Source organism: Dermochelys coriacea, chromosome 23, assembly GCF_009764565.3.
Source record: "Dermochelys coriacea isolate rDerCor1 chromosome 23, rDerCor1.pri.v4, whole genome shotgun sequence".
Lineage (NCBI taxonomy): Eukaryota > Metazoa > Chordata > Testudines > Dermochelyidae > Dermochelys > Dermochelys coriacea.
In genome coordinates, this window is record NC_050090.1 from 16,373,179 (window position 1) to 16,384,312 (window position 11,134).

General features: G+C 60.5%; 3 protein-coding genes across 4 annotated transcripts in view; 1 reads left to right on the top strand and 2 right to left on the bottom strand.

Moving 5' to 3' along the window:
* Positions 1–1,284, bottom strand: part of ITIH6 (inter-alpha-trypsin inhibitor heavy chain family member 6) — a 25,314-nt gene extending 24,030 nt beyond the window's left edge. Inside the window, exon 1 of the mRNA XM_043501509.1 lies at positions 1,202–1,284. The gene's annotated coding sequence lies outside the window, so the exon portion shown is untranslated. The remainder of the gene's footprint in view (positions 1–1,201) is intronic.
* The window catches only part of LOC119847047 (non-structural maintenance of chromosomes element 3 homolog), a 4,144-nt gene extending 2,496 nt beyond the window's left edge, over positions 1–1,648 (top strand). The window contains exons 6-7 of the mRNA XM_043501693.1: positions 281–395; positions 643–1,648. Coding sequence (XP_043357628.1) covers positions 281–395; positions 643–909 — 382 coding nt within the window. The 3' untranslated portion in view covers positions 910–1,648. The remainder of the gene's footprint in view (positions 1–280; positions 396–642) is intronic.
* Positions 1,536–9,420, bottom strand: PFKFB1 (6-phosphofructo-2-kinase/fructose-2,6-biphosphatase 1). 2 transcript variants are annotated; one of them, XM_043501557.1, is made up of 15 exons: positions 9,170–9,420; positions 7,804–7,929; positions 7,467–7,563; positions 7,300–7,366; positions 7,142–7,216; positions 6,842–6,898; positions 6,189–6,310; positions 5,847–6,054; positions 5,374–5,520; positions 5,139–5,243; positions 4,501–4,630; positions 2,697–2,759; positions 2,414–2,478; positions 2,035–2,169; positions 1,536–1,629 (listed from the first exon to the last, which is right to left on the bottom strand). In XM_043501557.1, exons 1-15 carry the CDS (start codon positions 9,195–9,197, stop codon positions 1,570–1,572), a joined length of 1,485 nt encoding a protein of 494 aa, XP_043357492.1. In that variant the 5' UTR covers positions 9,198–9,420; the 3' UTR covers positions 1,536–1,569. The 2 variants fall into 2 exon arrangements, with proteins under 2 accessions (XP_043357492.1, XP_038237615.1); XM_038381687.2 differs by lacking the exon at positions 2,035–2,169 and having other exon boundaries at positions 9,170–9,418.
* Between the last annotated feature and the right edge of the window lie 1,714 nt (positions 9,421–11,134).

Genomic DNA, 11,134 nt, shown 5'->3' on the forward strand with positions numbered 1-11,134 from the left:
CTCTGGGGAGGGGGAGGAGGGCTGGCCCCAGGGGCTCTGGAGATGCAGTGGAGGGTGGAGCCTGCGTCCCCCGGGGAAACAGACACAGGGAGAGGAAAGGAGTAGTGGACCAGCTAGAACCCCAATGTCTGCACCCCAATGCTGTACCCACTCTGCCATGCTGGGAGCAGGTCGCTGAGGGGTGGGGGGAGAGCCCAGAGGGAGGATGTGGACTCAATGACAGAGTGGGGGTGTGTGTGAAGATTTGATGGTCGCTGATCTCCATGCCCCGACCCCTCAGGTACCTGGAGTACAGCCGCATGCCCAACACGGACCTGGCCGAGTTTCAGTTCCAGTGCGGGCTGCCGGCCACCAAGGAGACCTGCAAGATGCAGATCCTGCACTTTGTCGCCAAGGTATGTGCTGTCGGGGGCTAGGCCCAGGGGGCTGGGGTCACTCAGAGGGAGCCATGGATAGGAGGATGAGGGCTAAAACGCCAGGGGGCAGGGCTTAGGAGGATAGTCTCTGGGCAACCAAGGGGCTGAGGCTTGGGGGGTAGTCGCCATGTGTCCCTTAAGGGCTGCTGGCACCCAAGTAGGCTCGGGAGGGAGGAGGAAATTGCAGCCCAGATGTCCCAGCTCCCATTGCTTCTCTGCCCCTCAGATCCAGAGCAAGGACCCCACAGCCTGGACCAGCCAGTACAATGAAGCAGCAGCTGCAGAGGGCCTGTCCCACCACACTAGTGCCCCTGGAGATGCTGGGGGCCAGCCGGGGGGCACACAGAAGGAAGCAGTCAGCCTGGTCCACTTCACCCACAGGTGCTCCACCCCATGGCGCCTTGTGAACCAGCAGCCCTTGGGAGCGGGGGCCTCTGCCCACGCGGAGCCCAGTGTCCAAGGATTCAGTGGGACACTGCCTTTGCCCTCCTGATCCCAGTGCCCCCCTGGCACAGCAGCTGTAGAGATCCCTCCTCACCTTTCTGGGGAGGGGCCCAGGAAGCTTGTGCAAACCCCTCTCTCCCAAGTCGCCCCGCAGTGGGTTTCTTCTGCACAGAGGGCCCAGCGGTGACCTCTCACCCTTGTAATTCACCCCACATTACTTTCAAATAAAGCCCCCAACCCCTGTTAGTGGTGGGGGTCAATTGTGTTACTCGTGGGGTCTTTGCAACAGGCAGCTGGGGAGCCCCAGTTCTTAGCATTGCATAGCTGAGTGGGTCCATTACCTGACAGCTGGGGCTGTGTCTGCTGCTGCTGCTGCAGTGCCTCCCAGTGGTATTAATGCCCCATGGCAATCACGGAGCCTTGCCGTGTGGTTACGCTCAGGGCAGCTCCCCTCTTGCCGAGCAATTGGCTCAGGCTCTCTGCAGACTCAGGCAGTGTTGCTCCAGGGAAGCTCCCCACCCTTGCCGAGTGACTGACTCAGGCTTGCTGTGGGCTAGAAACTAATTGAAAGCCGAGCTCATGTGGCTATCTGTGACTTCAGGAGCCGGGGCCCAAGGCCTCGATCTAGCCCCACCACCATCCTGGGGACAACAGCACTGACTACACAGCCTTGGCAAAGGAGAGAGCCGGCTTTATTGGGCGCGAGCAGTTAATAGTGGGGGGGCACCGTCCCCAGTGCTTCCTCAGGCTCCCGTGTCACGTCGACATTCTGCAACGAGATCCGGGGGGCACAGGGTTACGTGCGCCTTGCGGGCTGGAGCCGTGCCTGGTCCCATGGCTTTGAGAGCGTGGGGGTGTCCCTTTGTGCCTCAGTTTTCACTCCCTACCCCTAATCATTTAGATTGTTCTCTGGGGGAGGGACTGTCTCATTAGGGCTGTGTCATGCCTGGCATGCCAGGAGCCCTGATCTCATTCAGGGGTGTCTGTGATGGACCCCTGCTGTCAGGTGGGGTGTCAGGTGCACCCTCAGGGATGTGAATGGGGTTAGCACAGGTTACACACAGACTTTAGTAGCAGTGTAGTGGGATGGGGGGCAGGAAGGGGGCAGTGAGGCGGTTTAGGAGCTGGCAGGAAGGGGGCCCAGCCTGATTAAGGGGGGCAAAACTGACTTTACCTGCACCCCAAGCTGTGAGAAAGCTGTCAGACCAAGATCTTCCAAGTGGGACCATTTGGTGGGCTCCAGGCTGGCCAAAGGGTTGGTCCGGTAGTGCCAGTAAGGGGGGAGCAGGCTAGACTTGTGGGGCAGGTGCTGAGATGGAGGTGGCCGAGGAGGGGAGATAAGAGGAAATGGTTAGCGGGGGCATGCAGATCTGCTTCCCCCTCCTCAGGTGGGTGTGGGTTGGAGGAGACAGGAGGAGCTGGGATCCAGGTGTGGAGGGTGTTAATTTCACATGGGCTTTTGTCAGTTTTGGGGTGTCCCTCATTGAGATCAGGACTGGGAGACTGCATTGGCCTAGTCCCCCAGTTTGGGGGCAGGGGGAGAAGCCACTCACCTGGGGGCGCTCCCGGTGTGTGTTCACGGCCTCCACGTTGAGGAAAATGGACTCCACTTGGCAACCTGCCAGCACCCCATAAAGGAAAAGGCCCCTAGGTTAGAGCAGAGAGATCCATGCCCCCCCACTTTCCTCCCTGGGGTGGGGAGTATAACTGGGTGTGGTCCCCACATTTTTTTGGGGGGGGGAGGGACCTGCCAGTGGGATGTGAATGGGCCCAGAGGGATCTGGCACCTGTCTGAGGGCAGCGGGACCAGCCTGTGGTGAAAAGAGATGCACTCACCATATGCCACGGGGGTCAGTTTGAGCACGGTGTGTAGTGGGCATTTCAGATAGGGCAACTCCTCTGTGGGGAGAGAAGAGGGCAGTGAGATGGGGGAGTTTTGGTGTGAACAGGATTCAGCCCATGCCACACTGTCCCTCATATTCACTACTTTTAAATGGTTGTTATATTTGGTATAAAGCATGCCTTGTGTATACTTTGAAAAGTCATAATCTGCTGAACATTGTTGTCCTGTTACACTGTGTGTATCAACGTTGTATAGGGAGTTATGAGATTTGGCTATATGATTGTTACTGACGTGTTATAATTCTGGGCAACACTCACAAGCCAATTTCCCAGGGACAAAGACACACTGGCTTGCCAGCAAAGTGTTAGAGCCATGACCTGTCTAATTGGACATTCAACAGAAGGGGAAAAGGGATAGACGAAGGCATGTACAATTGATATGAAGGACAATTCACAGAATACGTACATCATGGAACTTCATGATCCCATGGGCCAGCAAGGATTTTCAGTGCAAAGGGTCAGGATATAAGAAGAGTGGCTCCCTCTCTGCCCCCATCTCTACACATGGGATCAAAAACCCATCAGTGAACTGGGAGGATTGGTCCAAACTAGATGGCTTTCCACTTAGCAGGGACCGCTGAAAGTTCTGGGGTGAGAGACCTTTTGCTTTCAAATCGTATTTAGCTTGGTAAAGTTTATGAGTTAGGTGGTGCTTTTATCCTTTTATTTTCGGTGGTAACCAGTTCAGACTTTTGTGCCCATGTCACTTAACAGCTCTCCTGCTCTAGTCAATGCACCTGTTTTAACAGTTTCTCTAAACCATTGTGGTTGGGGCATCTCTCCTCAGGTTAACAAAGGCTGGGGCGTGTTTGTTACTGGTTGATGGAATGACTGACTTTTGCACTGTTTAGGAGGGGTCCTGAGCAGTGTGAGCCACACATTTCTGGGGTGCAAGGCTGGGACTAAGGGATGCGCAGGTGTCGCCCTGTATCTGTTCGTGAGTGGCTGGGAGAGCACATGTGGGGCACTTTTCTGGGGGGCCGGGGCATGGGCCTGGGGTAGCTGCTTGCCACTAGCAGAGCAGTAAGAGACGTCCAGGGCTGGAGAATTAAGGGGATAGGCACAAAAATGTAGAGTCCTGCTCAAAAGGTCAGAGACTTACCAAAGAAAATAAAAGGGAAGGACACCGTCTAAGTCCCAAACCTTACTCAACGGAGCAGTATTTGGACCAAGCAGTTTCTCTCACCCCCCGGGTGTTGGAGGCAAGTTACTGTCCTTCATACGCTGGCTTCCCCCTTAAGCTTGGGACCAGCCTCCTCGGTTCAAGTCTTGATCTTCCCAGTGTTCTTGCTGCTTCCAGTGTAGGTGGGGGAGGAGAAAGGCCAAAGCATGATGCCACTGTCCTCTATTTTATACCCTCAGTCCCTGTGCCTCGCACACACCAGCCCAGACATCACAGAGCGAAGCAATCCCCCCATGGTGTGATGCCTGCACCCCTCGCTGATGAAGGATCATTGAGCACCCACCTGCATGTGGGTCACTGGAGAACTGGCTGTGGCCGACTCCCAGACTTACACCATACTTCAATAATAGCCATGGAGTAAAGTCTTACACGTTAACGATGTACATATCTGGACAGAACAATGGGGTTCAGCACATCATGACCTTTCCTACGATACCTTATATGGCATGCTTTGTATGAAATATCACAGCCATCTATGAATGATAGACATGGGGGTTACAGGTACAGCGTATCCCAAGGGGGCAGCGGGCTGGGAGTGGGTAGTTGAGGGGGTACCTGCGCTCTTGTCCAGGAAGTAGGCCAGCAGACAGCGCATGACGGCCTGATGGCAGATCACCAGCACATTCTCCTGCCGCTCCAGCTCCATGATGACGGGCTCCAGCCGCTGCACCAGGTCTTCGTATGACTGAGGACGATTGTGGGGGGGGGCTGATGTCAATGAGAGAGATGCTGCCTCCCTCCATCTCCTCCCCACCGGCACTGGTTAACAACAATTGTCACCCAAATCCGGCCATAGATTCTACAGTGGCAGGAAGTTCCATGGGCCCATTGTGTGTAAAAAAAAAAAAAAAAAAAAAAAAAAAAAATCTGCCCCCTACATCATGGGGCAGGAAGTTCCACAGGCTAAGTGTGTTGCCAAATTCATTCCCTTTAGGAATACCCCACACCAGGAGACCAGTCACTAAACTTCTGGGAACACTTGCTGGCAAGGAGTTCCACAGTCTGAATGTGTGACTAAACTCATCCCCCTGGCAATGCTCAGTAGCAGTGAGTTCCCCAGATTATTTATGTCTGTCACTGTAATTTGCCTCCAAGATCATGTGGCAGGGAGTTTCATAGGTTACTGACAAGTGAATTGCCCCCCTTCATCCCTCTGATCCCGCTCTAATCAGGGTGCAGAGCACGCCCCTTACCTCCCCTTTCGGGTATCGGTACCGGTACTTGTCTTGATCGCGTAGGGCAAACTCCTCCGGGTGATGGGTCTGGATCTCCTCATAGGACATTTCCTCACAGACGCCCTGAAACACCCCATGCCGTTACACAAGGGTGGCTGGACACCCGGATTCTGTCCCCACCTCTGGGAGGGAAGGGGGGGATCTAGCGGGTTAGAGTGAGGACAGGGGGCGGGGCGGACGCCAGGGTTCTCACCGCATCAATCTCGTTCAGTGCCTTCCACTGCTCGTAGGGCACATGCAGGGCCTCAGCCGTCTGGATCGTCCGCTTCATGTGGCTGGTCCACACCTTAAGCTCCTGGATGTTCTGGCTCTCGACGAAGCTGGCCAAGGCGCAGGAAAACTAGAGGGGGCAGAGAGGGGGTGACCCCTGTCCCTCAACTGGGGAGCCCTGGCTCCCCTCCCTGTGTCGCTGCTTCTAGAACGGAAGAGCCCTGATCCCCTGGTAGCAACTGCCCCATCCCAGCCCCCCAAACCTGCTTGCTATGGGTCCCCCTCCCCCATCCCCACTTGCTATGGGATACAGTTCTCAAGCCTCCCAAACGTTCACACTATGGGGATGCTGCAATCGCCCCATCCGTGCCCCCCAAGCCCCCTTAAGATGGGTGCCAGCCCCCACCTGCATGCCATGGGGGGAGAGCCCCGAGTTGCCCCATGCCCCGTCCCCACCTGCTTGCCACGGGGGGAGAGCCCCGAGTCGCCCCCGATGCGCCCCTGCAGGTTGAGCTGGCTCTCGCCGTGCCGGGTGAGGTAGATGGCGCGCGGCGTGACGTGGATGTTCATCAGGTAGTACACGGTGCGACTCTGCACGTGGTCCTGCACCCGGTTCACCAGGTACCGCAGCCCCACGTTGAAGATCTTGATGTAGGACAGGGCTCTGTGGGGGGAGAAGGGGGTCAGCATACCTGGGTCCCAGCCTAGGAGGGGAGTGGGGTCTGGTGGTTAGAGTAGGGGGGGCTGGGAGCCAGGACGCCTGGGTTCTCTCCCCACTCTGGGTGGAGGGGGTCTCACCTGTCCAGCTCGTCGTCCAGGGGCTGGTAGTTGAGCTGGTAGCACTCGATGCGCTTGAGGAAATCCCCCACCACCTCCTCCCGCTTGCAGTCCTTGTAGTCTGGGCTGCTCAGCTTCACTTGCTGCAGGCGGGACACCAGGGAAATGGGCCCAGAGCCGACGGGCTGCAATCCCCCTGCCCTGGGGGGCGTGGGAGGGGGACGGGGACACCTGGCCGCCCACCTCCCCCTGGGTGTGTGAGTGGGACACCGGGACGCCCGCCTCCCCCTGGGGGGTGTGTGGGACACCGGGACGCCATCCCCCCCCGGGGCGTGTGGGAGGGGGATGGGGACACCGGGACGCCCACCTCCCCCTGGGTGTGTGAGTGGGACACCGGGACACCCGCCTCCCCCTGGGGGGGGTGTGGGACACCGGGACACCCGCCTCCCCCTGGGGGGGGTGTGGACACCAGGACGCTCTCGCCCCCCGGGGGGGGTGTGTGTGGGGGGGAGACATACACATTGGGCCACCCACCTCCCTCCAGGTGGGTGTGTGGATTGGATGTGTCGTGGGAGGACACCCCGGGCCACCCACCTTCCCATGTGTGTGTTGGGGGGGACACACACCGGGCTGCCCGGGTCCCTACGGGGGGGGTGGGGCGGTGTTTCTCTCACTGTGATGTTCTCCTCGATGATATCGGGGTCATCACAGATGGACTCAATGAAAAACACCTGGGAGGGGGGTTAAAGTGGGTCTGACAGTGAGACTGGAGAGCCCAGCACTGCGCACTTCCCCCAGCAGTGCTCCCAGCCCCCCCAACACTGCACCCTTCCCCACTGAAAGTGCCCCCAGCCGGACACTTCTCCCCAGCACTGTGAGTTTCCCCACAGTGGAGCCCACAACCAAGGCCCCTGAAGTACTGTGGACTTCCCCTGTAGCAGTGCCTTGGGCCAGACCCATGCCCCCCTCTTTACCTTGTAGCCATGGTCACTGGCAAATTGCAGGATCATGTTCCTTCGCTCCCGTGTTGTGTTGGTGGCGTCAAACACCTGAACATAGGAGCAGGCATGAGGCCGGGGTAGATGGGCCCGTGGGCCCGGCCGGGGGGAGGAAGGGGGAGGGTCCCTCTTACCGCGACCTGTCCTTCCTCGCGGCTCAGGTAAGCGTGGACATCCTTCAGAGCGGCCAGAGCACACTGCCTGGGGGGAGAGGAGGGGTGAGACCCTTACACATACCCCACCCTCCCCCAAGCTGTGCTGCAAACTTCCCTCCAGCAGTGCCCCCAGCTCACCCCCTCACCTGCGTATGTGCATGGCCTCCTGGTTATCTGGCCGGAAGAACTCATAGTTTTTGTAGGTCTGCACGGCCTCGCGGCGATACTGCCCCACGTTGAACACTGCGGGGAGAGTGGGGGGTGGGCTGAGGTCCCCATACCCCTCCCCACAGGCCCCTGACAGACACCCACCCTGCCCTCTACTTTCCTGCCACCACAATCAGAGAACTCCCCTGCCCCACCCCATAACTCCCTCCACCCAGAGATCTCTGTCCCTGCCAGCTCCACAGACCCCCCCCCTTAGAGCCATCCCAATCTTCACCCCCCCATCTCCTCTGAACCCCAGCCTACCCTTCACCTCACCCTTTGTGGGGATCCCAATCCAGTTCAGGTAGCGGGTCAGCTTCTTGGAGATATAGGTCTTCCCACGGGCTGGCAGCCCCACCAGGATCACCATAGTGGGTGAATTGGTAAACTGAGGCACAGAGGCTGTTGTGTGGGGGAGAATGGACACAGTTAGCAAGAGGAATGGGGGGCTAGAGGCCAGACCCCCAAAACAAGCTGCACCCTCAAACCCCCACACCCTGGGCCCTGAACCCCCTAGAGGGACAGGCCCTGGGCTCCATTCCCCACCTCCCTTAGCCAGCAAGGAACCTGTGCCCCCTAGAGGGGACAGGCCCAATGCCCCATTCCTGCCCCCCTGAGCCAGCCAGTCCCTGCCCAGCTCCCCCCACAGGCCACCCCCCACTCACACCCCCTGCGCTGGTGCAGCCGGTTGCTGGTGCGCGGGATCCACACTTTCTGCAGCGGCGTCTGGGTGAGCTCCCCCACCTCGGCCGACATCCTGCTCCCTGGGAGCTCGCCAGGCACCTCAGCCCCACAGGCTGTCCCTTGCCCTGGGACTGGCTGGTCTCACCCTCTGGGCAGCCTGCCAGGGGGGTGGAGGGAGAAGGGGGGAACGATGGACACCAAGATCACTGACCCCCGTGCTGTGTACGCTGCAGATAACACCAATCACCGCCCCCTGAGCCAGCCAGTCCCTGCCCTGGGGCCGGATGGGAGCTGGCGCCCCCCAGAGTGGACAGGCCCTGTGCCCCATTCCCAACCCCCCTCAGCCAGCAGGCCCATAGCTCTGACTCTGTGCCTGTCCAGACAGTGGGTCCCCTGTGCACTGGCTCCAATCCCCCTACTTCCCGTGCTGATCATCCACATGCCCAGGAGCCCTGCCAGCGTGCCAGGCTTAGGGCCAAAGGCCGATGCCCCCTCACAGAGGGAGGCTAGAGGTCAGGGAGGACATTCCCCCGCCCCCAGTGCAGAATGGGGCAGGGGGCACTTTCCCCAGGCTCTCCAAATCGCCTGCCAATCTGGGGCCCTGGCAGGCCAACACCAAGCGTAAATCTTCCAGCGCTGTCACCCCAAGAGCAGAGCGGACTGGGGGATGTTGGGGAGGGGCTGGATCCCAGCAAAGGACCCTCGCAAGGGGGAAATTGCAGGGGGGACTCTTGGAATTCTCCCTATCTAGGGGACAGGCAAGCAGGCCTAATGCCAATGATGTGGCTGGATGCATTAAAAAAAACCACCAGGCTGGGCCTGCTCTAACCACCAGACCCCACTCCCCTCCCAGAGCCAAGGAGAGAACCCAGGAGTCCTGGCTCCCAGTCCCTCCGCCCGCAAACCACTTGACCCAACTCGGGGCAAGTGTATTTTGTCAAGGTCTTTGCTCCCTTACCTGGTATCTTAGCTGGCTTTTGCTCCATGGCTCAGAGGGTCAAGTGGGTTGGAGAAGGTGGGGCTGGGGCATGAGGGTCGGGGGGGTGTTGGTAGGAGGGCTCAGTCAGCTCCCCATCGACTCAGCGGAAGCAAAACAAACCGGGGAGCTGTTCCAAACAGACCCATGTGCCCCTCTGGAAAGGTCACAGCTAATATTACACCTAGCATGGAGAAACAGTGGGGCTGGTGGGTTAGAACGGGGGGGCTGGGAGCCCGGACTCCTGGGTTCTCTCCCCGGCTCTGGGAGGGCAGCGGGGGCTGGTGGGTTAGAACAGGGGGCTGGGAGCCCGGACTCCTGGGTTCTCTCCCCGGCTCTGGGAGGGCAGCGGGGGCTGGTGGGTTAGAACAGGGGGCTGGGAGCCCGGACTCCTGGGCTCTCTCCCCAGCTCTGGGAGGGCAGCGGGGGCTGGTGGGTTAGAACAGGGGGGCTGGGAGCCCGGACTCCTGGGTTCTCTCCCCGGCTCTGGGAGGGCAGCGGGGGCTGGTGGGTTAGAACAGGGGGGCTGGGAGCCCGGACTCCTGGGTTCTCTCCCCGGCTCTGGGAGGGCAGCGGGGGCTGGTGGGTTAGAACAGGGGGCTGGGAGCCCGGACTCCTGGGTTCTCTCCCCGGCTCTGGGAGGGCAGCGGGGGCTGGTGGGTTAGAACAGGGGGCTGGGAGCCCAGACTCCTGGGCTCTCTCCCCAGCTCTGGGAGGGCAGCGGGGGCTGGTGGGTTAGAACAGGGGGGCTGGGAGCCCGGACTCCTGGGTTCTCTCCCCGGCTCTGGGAGGGCAGCGGGGGCTGGTGGGTTAGAACAGGGGGCTGGGAGCCCGGACTCCTGGGTTCTCTCCCCGGCTCTGGGAGGGCAGCGGGGGCTGGTGGGTTAGAACAGGGGGGCTGGGAGCCCGGACTCCTGGGTTCTCTCCCCGGCTCTGGGAGGGCAGCGGTGGCTGGTGGGTTAGAACAGGGGGCTGGGAGCCCGGACTCCTGGGTTCTCTCCCCGGCTCTGGGAGGGCAGCGGTGGCTGGTGGGTTAGAACAGGGGGCTGGGAGCCCGGACTCCTGGGTTCTCTCCCCGGCTCTGGGAGGGCAGCGGGGGCTGGTGGGTTAGAACAGGGGGGCTGGGAGCCCGGACTCCTGGGTTCTCTCCCCGGCTCTGGGAGGGCAGCGGGGGCTGGTGGGTTAGAACAGGGGGCTGGGAGCCCGGACTCCTGGGTTCTCTCCCCGGCTCTGGGAGGGCAGCGGTGGCTGGTGGGTTAGAACAGGGGGCTGGGAGCCCGGACTCCTGGGTTCTCTCCCCGGCTCTGGGAGGGCAGCGGTGGCTGGTGGGTTAGAACAGGGGGCTGGGAGCCCGGACTCCTGGGTTCTCTCCCCGGCTCTGGGAGGGCAGCGGGGGCTGGTGGGTTAGAACAGGGGGGCTGGGAGCCCGGACTCCTGGGTTCTCTCCCCGGCTCTGGGAGGGCAGCGGGGGCTGGTGGGTTAGAACAGGGGGGCTGGGAGCCCGGACTCCTGGGTTCTCTCCCCGGCTCTGGGAGGAGGAGGTTGGGATTCGGAGTCATAGCATTGCCCAGCTCCTGGGGCCCCCTCCTTCCTCTGCTGTGTAATATACTCCCCCACCCCCATCAGCCACAGAGCCCCCACCAGCCCAGTATCCCCCAGGTGCCCCTGAAGCCCCACCCCCAGCACAGGGAACTATATTGGCTCCTCCCCTTTTGCCACCCTTCTCCCAGGTGTGTTGGGGAGGCAGGGAGGAGAGATACCAGGGTGCGCTGTGGGGGGGAAGCAGAGGCATAGGAGACAAGCCTCCTGCTCTAGCCACTAGACCCCACTCCCCTCCCAGAGCCAGGGAGAGAACCCAGGCGTCCTGGCTTCTTTGCCGGGGGGGGGGAAGGGTATGATTGGCTATTTGCCAGTATCCAAGATGGCTGCCACCGGCCGTTACTAAGG